This window comes from Carcharodon carcharias, chromosome 4, assembly GCF_017639515.1.
Source record: "Carcharodon carcharias isolate sCarCar2 chromosome 4, sCarCar2.pri, whole genome shotgun sequence".
Classification (NCBI taxonomy): domain Eukaryota; kingdom Metazoa; phylum Chordata; class Chondrichthyes; order Lamniformes; family Lamnidae; genus Carcharodon; species Carcharodon carcharias.
The window spans coordinates 38,301,884-38,316,618 of NC_054470.1; the positions used below are offsets into that span (position 1 = coordinate 38,301,884).

The 14,735-nt window shown below is 43.4% G+C and overlaps 2 protein-coding genes across 3 annotated transcripts in view; one reads left to right on the forward strand and one right to left on the reverse strand.

Annotated features, from left to right (window-relative positions):
- The window catches only part of LOC121277288 (dual specificity protein phosphatase CDC14A-like), a 237,217-nt gene that overhangs the window by 16,517 nt on the left and 205,965 nt on the right, over positions 1-14,735 (reverse strand). The window lies entirely within an intron of this gene.
- The window catches only part of zgc:103482 (uncharacterized protein LOC450001 homolog), a 36,609-nt gene that overhangs the window by 5,451 nt on the left and 16,423 nt on the right, over positions 1-14,735 (forward strand). For both annotated transcript variants that reach the window (XM_041186567.1, XM_041186568.1), the window contains exon 3: positions 6,789-6,938. In XM_041186567.1, the coding sequence (XP_041042501.1) occupies positions 6,789-6,938 (150 nt within the window). The remainder of the gene's footprint in view (positions 1-6,788; positions 6,939-14,735) is intronic.

The window sequence follows — 14,735 nt, forward strand, 5'->3', positions numbered from 1 at the left end:
TATTTGGTTTTAACCTTGATGGAGGGAGCACTGTTGGCAAAGGAGGTTAGAAGAATTCACAGGCATTGCTGTAATTTAATACACTCTAAGGCTGTTTGTAGCAGTTTCTCTAATCTTTAACTTTCTTATTTTGGCACCCATGGAACATTCCTCATTTCATCACTTTGTAACCAATAATAAGTTGTCAATAGTGACTTGTCCAACCACATTCCTTTACACTTGTGTCTTTTGTCCTTCCATTCCCTGTGAATTGAATTAAATGATCAGGGCCATTGATTTACAGTGATTGAACATGTTACATTCCAATTTCATATAACAGGATATTTACTGATGTTTCATGGATTATGAACTCGTTGACAGCTGGCCATTTGTTTACAAGGACGCTTGCATTTTTTTTATGCCATTATGGATATTACTGGTATTTGGGGATTAAATTCAATGATTTGTCAATTTTTGTGAAAACTGAACGTGATAACAACCCTAGTGACTGTGAATGTATACTTCTGATTCCCAAATACTGTACTTAAAAAGTAAATGTTTCTTATGGATCCATGATTATCCCACCACACCACTACCACTTCTCCATACCCGCACCCCCCTGCCACCCTACTGCATAGTCGGGTCATGTAAAACAGAAATGACCAAGGTTTGATCCCTGAGCAGTTGTAGGTGCATTCCATTCTTCCATTCTGCTTTGGCACTCCTGCAATCCAAAAGGAGAATAGCTGTTCAGTATCCAGCAAGCTCTGCTGAAAATGTGTGTGTTTCTTTTTCATTCGCAGGATATGGGCTTGGTTGGCTGGGATAGCATTTATTGCCCATCCCTAGTTGTCCTTGAGAAGGTGACGGTGAGCTGCCTTCTTGAACCGCTACAGTCCATGTGGTGTAGGAACGCCCACAGTGCTTTTAGGAAGGGAGTTCCAGGATTTTGACCCAGCAACAGTGAAGGAACAGCAGTATATTTCCAAATCAGGATAGTGAGTGACTTGGAGGGGCACATCCAGATAGTGGTGGTCCCATCTATCTGCTGGCTGCCCTTGTGCTATTAGATGATGGTGGTGGTTGTGGGTTTGGAAGGTGCTAAGGAGCCTTGGTGAATTCCTGCCGTGCATCTTGTAGATAGTGCACACTGCTTTAACTGTGTGTCAATGGTGGAGGGGGTGAATGTTTGTGGATGTGGTGCCAATCAAGCGGGCTGCTTTGACCTGGATGGTGTCAAGCTTCTTGAGCTGTACTCATCCAGCCAAGTGGGGAGTATTCCACCACACTCCTGACTTGTGTCTTGTAGGTGGTGGACAGGCTTTGGGGAGTCAGGAGGTGAGTTACTCGTTGCAGGATTCCTAGCCTCTGACCTGCTCTTGTAGCCACAGTATTTGTATGGCTAGTCCAGTTTCTGGCCAATGGTAACCCCCAGGATGTTGTTAGTGGGGAATTCAGTGATGGTAATGCCACTGACCATCAAGGGGTGATGGTCATTGCCTGGCACTTGTTTGGTGTGAATGTTAATTGCCACTTGTCAGCCCAAGCGTGGATATTGTTCAAGTCTTGCTGCATTTGGACGTGGATTGCTTCAATATCTGAGGAGTCGCGAATGGTGCTGAACATAGTGCAATCATCAGTGAACATCCCCACTTCTGACGTTATGATGGAAGGAAGGTCATTGATGAAGCAGCTGAAGATGGTTGGGCCTAGGACACTACTCTGAGAACTCCTGCAGTGATGCCCTGGAGCTGAGATGACTGACCTTTGCTAGGTATGACTCCAACCTGTGGAGAGTTTTCCCCCTGATACCCATTGGCTCCAGTTTTGCTCAGGCTCCTTGATGCCACAGTCAATCAAATGCGGAATTGATGTCAAGGGCAGTCACTCTCTCCTCACCTTGGGAGTTCAGCTTTTCTGTCCATGTTTGAACCAAAGGCGTAATGAGGTCAGGAGCTGAGTGGCCCTAGTGGAACCCAAACTGGTGTCAGTGAGCAGGTTATTGCTAAGCAAGTGCTGCTTGATAGCGTTGTTGATGACCCCTTCCATTACTGTTGATCGAGAGTAGACTGATAGGTTGGTAATTGGCTGTTGGATTTGTCCTTTGTGTGTACAGGACATACCTGGGCAAGTTTCCATATAGCCGGGTAGATGCTAGTGTTGTAGCTGCACTGGAACAGTTTGGCTAGGGGCGCGGCAAGTTCTGGAGCAGAAGTCTTCAGTAATAATGCTGAAATATTGTTAGGGCCCATAGCCTTTGCACTATCCAGTGCCTTCAGCCATTTCTTGATATCACATGGAGTGAATTGAATTGGCTGGAGACTTGAGTCTGTGATGCTGGGGACCTCCGGAGGAGGCCGAGATGGATCATCCACTCGGTGCTTCTGGCTGAAGATTGTAGCAATTCAGTCTTATCTTTTGCCCTGATATGCTGGGCTGCAGATGTGTGTGTTGGATGCCTGAGGAAGGGATTGTATCCCTCCTTCTCCTATGTCCCCCTTTAAGAACGCATTCTTCTGCTAAGCTAACTTTTAAAGGAGAAAGCAACTGGTGCACTTTTTAAGGTTTCATCACCGAAAATATCAAATAAACAGAAAAATATTTTATTTAACTAATATGGTGTATACATTTGAAGAATGGGTAAGCTTCAATATATGGTAGTGTTTATTTAGTGTCTATTAGGGATTAATTTTTGAAAAGGTTCTTCTTTCCCAGTATCTGCATCTTAGGTTATGACTCAAATACAGTTGAAGGTAGGAACCTACTCCTGGAATTAGGTCTCCTGCACTTGCACCAGTTATTAGAAACTTATAGGAGCTAAGTTTCATAGCTCTGTGTCTTCTACTAATGAGAAGTTAGATTTGGAACATGGTTTAGGTGTGGATGGGATGCCAATTAATGGTATTGTTTAATTCTCGGTTTACCATTGCACTGCCCATAATTTCATAACCCTTTTAAGGATTTGATGGGATATCTATCTTGTAGAAATAGGATATCTACTCAAGAAAACCAAAGCTGTGTGCTCCAAAAAGTGAACAAAATTTGAGCACATCATTACTAGATAATTTCCAGAGTTTAAAAAGTAAACTTGAAGAATTGCTGCTCGTTAGGTTTAACATGACGAGAGTATAAGATGTTTAATGTCTTTGTCTTTCATCTTAAACAATTGAAAATTTCTTTTTATTCTAGGCCTTTCCTCTCCTTGCTTCCCACCGTCAAATTTGCAGGAAGGATCTAAATAAAATTGAGTTTAAACTTAATCATAAGCTTCTGCTCAAATAATCATGAAATACTGTTCCAGAGATGTTTTTTTAATAAAGGAAAGGTATAAATTAGCTAAATGTTTACAATTTATATTTCTTTGCTTTCATTTAAAAGATAAATGGACAGGAACAGTAAAGGCAGCTTCTTATTACACAGACAATTATGTAGCCTGAATGTGAGAAGAACATAAAGGCCCAGATCTTGCAGTCAGTGGTGAAGCTGTGGTTTAGGCTGCTGACTGCATGTTAAACTGCATCCTTACCATTTTCATAGGCTGCTGCAGCAGGAACATGCTCTCCTGGCTGCAGTGAGGGGCGGGGTGGTGGGCAGTAGTTGTGAGCATGGTTCCAGTGAAATCATGACCTCTTTCATGTCATGAATTGAAGAAGTGCCCTTGAAGTCTGCCTTCAGGTCACTGATATTGTGTTTTTAACCTGTCTTCTATTACGACCTTTGACCCAGAAGCAGTACAGTAAGGGAACATTTCTAATTTTTTTTAGAATGTCTTGGTTCAAACATGGACAAAAGAGCTGAACTCCCGAGGTGAGGTGAGAGTGACTGCCCTTGACATCAAGGCCGCTTTTGACCGAGTGTGGCATCAAGGAGCCCTGGCAAAACTGGGGTCAGTGGGAACCAAGAATAAAACTCTCTGTGGGTTGGAGTCATACCTAGCACAAAGGAGATGGTTTTGGTTGTTAGTGGTCAGTCATCTCAGCTCTATGACATCACTGCAGGAGTTCCTCAGGCTAGTGTCCTCGGCCCAAATATCTTCAGCTGCTGCTTCAATGACCTTCCTTCATTCATAAGGTCAGAGTGGGGATGTTTGCTGATGATTGCACAATGTTCAGCACTATTTGCGACGACTCAGATACTGAAGCATTCCATGTCCAAATGCAGCAAGTCCTGGACAATATCCAGGCTTGGGTTGATAAATGGCAAGTAACATTCACACCACAAAGTGTCAGGCAATGACTATCTCCCACAAGAGAGAATCCAACCATCACCCCTTGACGTTCAATGGCATTACCATCACTGAATACCCCACTATCAATATCCACAGGGTTATCACTGACCAGAAACTGAACTAGACTAGCCATATAAATACTGTGGCTACAAGGGCAGGTCAGAGGCTAGGAAACCTGTGACAAATAACTCACTGCCTGACTCCCCAAAGCTTCTCCACCATCTACAAGGCACAAGTCAAGAGTGTGATGGAATACTCCCCACTTGGCTGGATAAGTGTAGCTCCCACAGCACTCAAGAAGCTTGACCCCATCCAGGACAAAGCAGCCTGCTTGATTGGCACTACATCCACTCACTCTCTCTATCACCGATGCACATTAACAGTAATGTGTACCATCTTCAAGAAGCACTGCAGGAATTCACCAGGGCTCCTTAGACAGCATCTTCCAAACACACGACCACTACCATCTAGAAGGACAAGGGCAGCAGATACGTGGGAACGCCGCCACCTGGAAGTTCCCCATCAAGTCACTCACTATCCTGTCTTGGAAATATGTTGCAGTTCCTTCAATGTCACTGGGCCAAAACTTTGGAACTCCCTTCCTAACAGCACTGTGGGTGTATCTACACCACATGTCAGCGGTTAAGAAAGGAGCTCATCACCTTCTCAAGAACAAATAGGGATTGGCAATAAATGCTGTTCCAGCCAGCGAAGCCCACATCACGTGAATAAATATATTTTTAAAAATGTCCAGTTGTTTTAAGAATGTTTGTTTGAAAAGGACTTCTGAAAAGTTTGCATCAGTGGTAAAGGGATCAATTATACCTTTCTTGAATAATAAGAAATGCTACTTCGTGTGACCTGGTGACCCTTAACCTGGAAGCAGTACCAACAGGAAGAAAGTTTAAGATATGATGCTGTGTGGCTGGTAGACACAAAGGAGAGCTACAAGTTGAAGAGCTGGAGGGTGAGGGTGAGTGATCAGTGTACTGATGCAGACTCCAAGACAAAGGAGATAGAGAAAGAAAGAAGAACATAGAGAATTATTCTAAGGAGAAGCAGCATAATACTTTCAAGAAGAGGTCAGTTTTTCTGTTTGGATGAAAAGGAGACAAGCTCTTGGAGGTACTGTGTGAGTTGGCCAAAAAGAGTCTTAAAACCTAGAAAGCTGTGCGACTAGTTCAGAGAAGCTAGAGAACTGGGTGTTTTCCCAGATGTGGCCAACCTTAAACTGAGGTATTACTGGTTGGTCAGTAGAAAAGGAACTCTGGAAAGCTACACCATCAAGGTCGTTAGGACCCTAGAGAGAGAGGTTTCATAGAAGTGTGCCTTGCTGATGGACTCCTGAACTACCTTGTGTGAATAAAGAACAGCATATTGTGGAACTGTGTAGCTACGTAGTTGCACATTTGTGTGGGGGGGGCGATAAGATGAATCTCTATTGTATTTAATCTTTATTGAGTATTTAAAGTGAGATTTACTTTTTTTATTTGGAGTTTCATATGTGATTTGTGTTATAAATAAAAGCTACAAGAAGTGAAATTATAGTTGGTAATTTCTTCATTTTGTGGGCCATTCAGTAATTTTTGGTTTAGGGTTCTCCCACGGGGATTGTAACGCTTACATCTATTTTTAATTGAAGGTCCTTGGTCCTGTTACCACTCAACCTTCCACATCCCCAGCCCTTAGTCTGACTAATGTTGGAACAGAGTTGTGTTGCCGATGGGGATGTGGGTGAGCGGAGCCGAGAGTACTTGACATTTGCGAGGAGCAGTTCTAAATAAATCTGGATACAAAACAGTCTGGATATCCAGCAAAGAGCCCAAACAGGTCCTGGCAGGACCACCAGCTTGGGCTCCCATAGAGCCATTTCTGGCAAACTGCAAATTCTGGGTTCTGGCTCAAGTTGAATCCCTGGAATTTGTGGTTCCATTGTATCCCTCAATAGCAATGAACATCTTGGTGTTTGTTGCTATTGGGAGCAGAAGATCTGGGCTATTTACCTATCTGCAACAAATATGGAAAATAATCTTTTGGAAGATCTCTTTTACACCTTCACTAAGAGCACTTGGCGAAAAGTTTAACTCCATGTGAGAAGGGCCAATTTTTCTCATTTTCTTGCAAGGGGCATGAAATGTATTTCATAGAGCCACAAGAACAGCTTCTGTTTTCCAAACCCTCCCCAGCCAACCTCCACAATGGCTACAAGAAGAAGCTTGATTTTCACTTAGCAACCCCTTGCACATCACATCACCACCATTTTTGAAATTGGAATGTGTGTTGTGGTATATTAATATGACAGTGCATTGGACCATCATACTGCAGGTTGGAGCTCTTAACATGGAATGCCAGCAGCAAAAAGAAAATTCAGATTGAAGCTCAATGTTTTACCAGTGCAAAGCAATATGATGCCCAATTAAGGATTGCAATAAGTACAATACACAAGCTAGTCATTACAGTACATTTTTGTGATGGACGTCACTAATAACTAATGATTTATGTACTTTAATCTCAGTCTAACTTTACAAGTAATTTAAAAACAAAATGTGTATCCTATGTTCATTTTGTTTTTGTTTTGTAGTCCAATTGACAGAATGGACAGGGCATCAGTGAAAGGGCGTGGAGGTGGAAGAGGACGTGGTCGAGGACGAGGTGGCTTTCCCAGGAGTGTTGATGGATTTGACCTGCGAGGAAAACGCGAGTTTGAAAGGCATAGTGGAAATGACAAAGTGTGAGTTGCTTGAACAGTACAATAAGTAAATTGGGTGTGAATGCTGTAGAAATCAAGGCAACATATCGGATGTAAGGTATGTCTTTTACAAGCATGATACAAATGAGTTATGATCAAGACTTGTGAATGGAGAGAGCTTATATCGATTGTGGTATTCTACTTGAATGCATGCTTAATTTAAGAAAACAGTGATTTGATGCTGTAATGTTTGCATTGTGTGAACATGCGCAGAGGTGGCCTGCTGCCGTCTTATTTGGTTCCTGGTACTGCACCAAAATTAACTGTGGGTGAAGGGAAGCGCACATGTTGGGAGGTGCATGATTGTAATAGTTCCGTGCAGTGGCTGACAGGTCCATTTGAACCTTTGTAGACGACTTTGTGTATGTCTAGCTTATGTAGTTTAAGAAGTTACATTATCGCACGTTAAGGCCCGGTACTTGTGATCAGCAGTGAAGCAGAGGTGTTTGCCGTTGATTGGATGATGTGGTACGACCCTACCTTGGTCGCACGCTGCAGCAGGAACTTGTGCTCCCAACTGCAGCATGGGTCCAACGGCAAAGTCAATGGAGAGGCCTAGTGGCACATTGTGGTGAAGCCATGGCCCCTCCTGATGTCACATGCTGAAGACACACCCTTTGAGGTCTGTGTTCAGCTCAAGCACAGGTAAGTGTTTCTTGACTCTTAACCACCATCAAATAAAAAATTGCAACGTAGCTGTGTATATGTTTTAATTACAGCTCCTCCGGTGCATCCCTGACATTTCTCTACTCTAGTTCCTCAGCCCTGCTGATCTCCGAAACAACACTTAATGGGGTGGGGGGAAAGAAGAGCCAGGATTCTGATTGGGGAGGAGAGCTGGAGGAGTGGGGAGAAGAGCTGGGGGAGTTGAAGGAATGGGAGATTTTGAACACTCTCTCTTGTTGGTCTAAAGGAATGTGCTCCGAGCAAGCTCTGCATCTGCTAGGAGCAGCCCTAAAAACAACTATGTAAAAAAAGGTTGTGTAACTGCTTGGAAATCCACCCAAATTCCCGAATGAACGGGTCCCGACAGGATCATTGGTGTTGGATCCTCCCGAAGCCCATTCAGGCACACTGCAGATTCCAGATTTGAGTGTAAGTGGGCTCCCTGGAACTTGTTGGTGTTCACTGCTATTGGCACCACAAGATCTGGGCCTGTATTCATAGCATACCAGATATGTGATAGTGTGCATGATGCATTATGATATTGGGGTTTTAAGTGTCTTGTGAATGTTCCTGTGGAGTGGTTCTAGGGAACGTAATTGTTTGTTTTTAAAGTGTACTGCTGTGTTGTGTGCTGGATTTTGAATGCAGCTTTGAATTCCCGGAGCTGGGTAGAATGCATTGCTTGGCATTTGTGCTGCTGATGTGTCAGGCACTTGCTAGCAGTTGGCAAGAAATGGTGTACCAATTTTTTAAAAAAAATTATCATGGTTTTGGCCTTGGAGAGTACTTGATTTTTCTCAGACTTGGCTGCTTTCCGAGACTGGGTGGCAGTGTCCTCCTGCCCCTCTGTATGTGTGTGAGAGAGAGAGAACGATTTAAATAGCTGTATGATTCACTTGATGCTGAATTGTGAAGAAATTTCATGCAGTTTATTTGTGGACTATAATTAATAAGGAAATGTTTTAGCCTTCACGTCCAAATAATTAAATTTCTTTGTGATGGTGGTTTTACATTTCTGGACTTGTAGTACTTGCAGTGTTTACTATAACAATTGGAATGAATTTGTTGCTGTTTGATGCAGGTTTTTTTTCTTATTTTGAAAAGTTCAAATTCAGTGTAAATTGAGATTGCAGTCATCCCATTTCAAGAGTTGGTGGGCTTGGGGGTGGGGGTAAACTTGGAACTAGTATACCTTTTGTAAGGAATCCACACAATTTATCATTCTTTTTCACATTTTTATTTTTCATTCCTTCTATCTCTTTCCTCCCCTCCCCCCTCATGTTCATGTATCACATTGACAACAGGAGGCAGTTTTCACCCATTTATTAGTTGTACCTGTAGGTCAGAAGGTTATGGATGCAAACTGCACACCAGAGGTTGAGTGCATAATTGAGGCTCTTCAGTGCACATCTTTGCCCTCTTATCAACATATTATTCTATTCCTTTCTCGTGTGTGTGTGTATCTAGCTTTCCCTTAAATATATCTATGTTGTTTGCCTCAACTGTTCCTTGTAGCGAGTTTCACATTCAGCCATTCTCTGGTTAAAGAAGTTTCTCTCTGAATTTTCAATTGAATTTATTGGGGGGAATCTTATATTTATGGCCCCTACTTTTAATCTGCCCTGCAACTGGAAATATCATTTCTACACTTAACCCTATCAAACTCTTTCATAATCTTAAAACAGCTCGACCAGGCCGCCCCTCCATTTTGTTTCTACAAGAGCAAGGAGTTATCCCAGCTTTCTAGTTGATCTTTAACCATCTACAGTATCAGCTAAAGTTATTCATCTGTTATGAGATTTTGCTGGTGTGTAAGGGCTGCTGTGTATGAGTAACAGTACTGTAAAGTATGATTAGCTATGTGCTTTGGGAAAAGCCTGTATTTTCTTTTTTGTGATGCTCCCTTTAAGACCAAGATGAACTGAGGAGTATTCTGAAAGAGGGTTAAATGGTTTCCTGATTATGACGACATTAGGGGGCCAAAAAATGACCATAAGACCTGAAGTTGCCATGGGGATGAACAACCAAGAGCAAAGTGTAATTGCAGCAGTGTTGGATTTCAGCCTGTCTTTTGGCAGTTCAGAACACAGAGAATCCATGTGAGAGGAAGCAAGCAAGGTTCTCACCGAATGGATCTGTTTTCTGTTTGGCAGTTCAGAATAGATCCTTGTGTTGAAGCAGTTTTCTCGGAATAGAATGTTCCCCTTGTGTGTTATTTAGTTGGAAAGGACAGAGAGCTGAGGGCATGAAGAGTAAATGATTGTGGATTGAACAAGACCCATTGCTACTGTTTGTGTCACCAGAGCACCCAGACCGTTTAAAGGGTTTGGAGAAGGGAGTCTCTGGGGATTCTGTGCCATCAGGACTGCCACGACCCGAGTCAGAGGGGTTTCATAGACGTGCAGCTAATGGCTGGTAACTGTCTGGGGCCTTCGGATGGAATAAGGTTGCTGATGAATGGGACTTGAGGGTCAAAAAATTGAGTGAGAAATTCTGTTTAGCAGAGGCTGAGTTGGAAAGACTGAGATTACAGGAAGTAATGTGAATGCTTGTAACTTATGTGATGCGTATCTTTGTATTGACTATTTAAAGTGGAATTTGCTTTTTTATTTCAAATTTCCTTTGCTTGTTAATACTTGAATCAGTTTATTACAGTAAATATTTCAAAAAGTAAAATCTTGTCCATTGTTTTCTTTCCATTGGCATAATTGGGATACCTTTCTTTAAAGAGTTAATGTTCTCTAAGTGGATCGTAATGAAAGCATTGAGATTTTTTGACTTGAAAGGTGCTATATGAAAACCAATATTAAACCATGAATTATTGAGAGTAATGGTGCAAGCAGCATAATGTATTTGTTTTTCTTTTGGAAGAAAATTGAGAAATGTAACCTGGAACTCTGCTGGATTATTCGCAATCAACACATTGAGTAGAAGTAATAGTGAAGTTGGCAGCTGTGAGGAGGCTCTTTGCACATAGATTGAAATCTGTCAACTGCTTAGGACTGCAAAGTAATGGGTTTTTTTTGTTCCTAATGATATTGCTTTTAATTCTTGCCGAGGACAGAGCCAAGTGGAGAAGAATGTTGGAGTCTATGGGAACCCTTGAATGCATTCCTTTTCTTCTTGTTAACTTTGAGAGGGTGAGGCATTTTGGCAGGGGACCCCTTGTGATTTATCTACTTTGGATGCTGATGGGACATGCCTAACTCACTACAACTTGAAGAGATGCCAGTCATGAGCTGTAAAAGACTCTGGTTGAAACCACAGAGCCAGATGAAAATCTGGGCAGACTCATTTCCTTTTTTGCAAAGATGTCTAGCAGTCAAGATTACTTTGCCCTGTTATACACTAATGATAGAAGTAATTTGAGGTTGGAACCTATTCCAAATACCAGATGACTGAATTTTGAGTGATGATAAACCACTGAGCATTGGCTCCAGATTTTGCAGTAGTCGCTTGCTGAAAACCAGACCTGGGTGGCACTGAATCAATTGAGGTTGAGAAGACTTACAACTTTCTTTTCATTTTTAGATTGAGTCTAGAGGATTTCTTGTGCTGCTTGGTTAATGCTTCTGACATGGAACTGGCAATTTGACCCTTGGTAGTGAAAACAATATAATGTGGCCTAGGGTGAATCAGTATGAATCCACCTAATAAGGGCTGCCAGAAGTGCATGGATCATGCCTGAAATGAGTGCTGCTTATAAAACTCCGAATAGTGCTGTACGACTGCTTTGTGTGCTCCTAACCTGGTTTGGCTGTTTCTTTCTGAATTGCAAAGCTGAAGAACTGAGATTTTTAAATCTTTTTAAATCTGCAAGCTAGCTTGAAAACTTATTTCATTCTGAAATATGGAACTAGTGCTAATTGTGTGTAATAGTAATTTGGATGTGGCCACGTCAACACTTGTAGTTCTGATGCAGAAAATGTGCTAGTCATGGTCATTGGTGATGGTGTTTGGAGCTCAGACATCTCCCAGATGAAGGGAAGCTGAAGCTAGTCCTCCTCGGTTGTATTAAAAATCCTAATAGTGTTAGATTTCAAAAAAGATTGCAACACACATGGAGATAGAGGAGTATGCTGGCTCTTGACATGCACAGCCACTGAGTAGTGGAATGCAGACTGATTGGGGTCATGAATATTCACTTGGGGTTGGCATCTAGTGTAAATGCCTGAGATTTTACCTGTTGATCCTGTCAAAGGGAAGTCTCTTAGTTGCAATGCCATTGGTGCCTGGCTTGTAGGGTGGAGAGAAGAGGAAACTTCCAAACAAGTTTTTTTTCAAAGCTCACAATGTTAGCCTGAACCCATTTGAGGCCAGTTTGGTGGCTTGCCATACCTGGCCCTGATAGGCAGATCACTGACTGCATTTCAGTTGATGGGAGGCATGCGATGCAGAAACTCTGAGAACTGGGAAGCTCCAGTACACTCTTAAAATAAACCTCCAACCTCATAGTATCCCAACCCATGCAGCCCGCTTCTAGCTCCTTCCCAAAATCCATAAATAGGACTGTCCTGGTAGACGCATCATTCCTGCCTGATCCTGTTCCACTGAACTTCTTTCTTGACATTTTTTTTTTCTTCTCCTTGCCCACTTTCTTCCTACCTACATTTTGTAATTCTTCTGACACCCTACGTCATTTCAACAATTTCCAGTTTCCTGGCCCTACCCGTCTCCTCTTCACTATGGACGTCCAATCCTGCTACAACTCCATCCCCACCAGGACGGTCTGAGGGCTCTCTACTTCTTTGTTGAATGGAGGCTCGAACAATCCACATCCTCCACCACCCTCCTCCTTCTGGCTAAACGTTGGACGATTTCTCCTTTTGGAGGAAGTAAGACAAATTGAAGGCGTGGCTATTGATACCACATGGGCCCTAGTTATGACTGTATTTTTATGGGGCATGTGGAACATTCCTTGGTCCAATCCTACTCAGGCCCCCTCCCAGAACCCTCTTTCAGTATATCGATGACTGTTACTGTATCCATGCCACTTCATGATCTGGTTCGGAACTGGAAAAACCATGAATTTTGCTTCCAGTTCCACCCCTCTCTTGCTTGCACATGGTTCATCTCCAACACTTCCCTCCCCTAATTAACCTCTCTGTCTCCATTACTGGGATAGACAGTCTACTAATATTTATCACAAGTACACTGACTCTCACAGCTACCTTGACTACACCTCTTCGCACCCTGCTTCCTGAAAGGGCTTCATTCTGTTCTCCCAGTTTCTCGGTTGCATCTGTTCTGATGATGCTACCTTCCACAACAGCGCTTCTGACATTCTTTGTTTTCTCAGCCAAGGATTCCACCCCCCTGCCCCCAGCAGCTGACGGGGCCCTCAAACCAAGTCTCACCGATTTTCCCAACTTCTGCCCTCACCCCTTCCGCTCCCTCCCAGAACCATGATAGTGTTCCCTTGTCCTCAACTTATACCCCACTAGCCTCCATATTCAAGGGCTTATCCTCCACCATTTCCACCAACTCCAGCATGATGCCACCGCCAAACACATCTTCCCCTGTCAGCATTCTGAAGGGATTATTTCCTCCGTGACATCCTGGTCTACTCCTCTATCACCCCAGCTCCTCATCCCCTTCCCACGGAACCTTCATGATATCACAGGAGGTGTAACACCTGCCCCTTTACCACCTCCCTACTCACTATGTAAGGCCCCAAATATTCCTTCCAGGTGAAGCAGCAATTTAATTGTACTTCTTTCAATTTAGTCCGCTGAATTTACTGTTCCCAATGTGGTCTCCACTGGGGAGACCAAATGCAGACTGGGTGACCACTTTGCGGAAGTATGACCCCGATGGTCGCTTGCCATTTCAATTCGCCATCTTGTTCTCATGCTCACATTTCTATCCTCGGCCTGCTACAATGTTCCAGTAAAGCCCAACGCAAGCTGGAGGAACAGCACTTCATCTTTGCGATTAGGCACTTTACAGCCTTCTGCAGTCAATTGAATTCAACAATTTCAGACCACGAAGTCTGTCCTCCGTTTTGAATCCCAACACCCTCCCCCCCCTCCCAGTGCCAGTTTGTATCTTGTTCCCATATTTTTGCTTTCAGACTGTGCTGACCTTTTTATTCTGCTGTTCATACCTATTTTGGACCATTTCTTTAATTCTATCATCACCAGTCCCTTTGCTTTTGGTTTCATGACATCTTCATCATTTAACCTCCCCGCCCTCCAACCTATTGCTGACCTTCTCTTTTGCTCCACTTGACCCTCCCCGCTTTTTCAAAAGCTTAAACCATCGCATCTCTACCTCTCTCAGTTCAGAAAAAGAGTCATATTGGACTTGAAACTTTAACTCTGTTTCTCTTTCCGCATATGCTGCCAGACCTGAGTTTATCCAGCATTTTCTGTTTTTATTCCATTTCAGTCTATGTTGGTCTTGTAAAGGATAGGTGGAGGCTCTGCCCCAATAAGATCCTGTGGAATCCCAAGCACCAGATTGAACCCAGTGTATCTGAGATAAATACAGAAAAGTGTGGAAATACTTAGGTCAGACAGCACCTTTGGAAAGAGAAACAGTTAATGGGGGAATCTTACGGTTCCTGCTGGCATATTTGCAGGTGGTGGGGGAAGGGGGCACGTAAAATAGAACAGGTTGCTAGCCTACCACCTTCCTGCTTACCCCTGAGCTGTCCCCCATAATATGGTGGGTGGTTGAGAGAGCTGCCAGCCTGCCTGCCTTAGGCCTATTGAGACCCTTAACTGGCCAATTATAGGCCTGTTTTCACCTCTGCAGCAATAATATGTGTGGTTGGGGCAAGAGGCCAGACCACTCTTTTGTGGCTTTGGCTAAAAGGCAGAAAGGAAGGGGAAGGTTCCACCTCCTTGGGGGAGGGGTGCCGTGTGCCCATTGGGGACCTCCCCGTCCAAGTTAGTACCCCTCTTTTGTGCCTCCCTTCGGCCCCTAGTCTGCAGAACCCGACCCACCCCCACCCCCAGGGTCCTGATCCCTCCCCAACCAAAAACCCTGGACTCACCTGTAAATCTGGCATCCATGATCTTCTCCTTGGGACTGCTTGTAGTTCCAGGTGCGGCCACTACTGAGTTCTGGCACTGCTGGGGCTACTTCACAGCCAGCCAAAATGTAAAA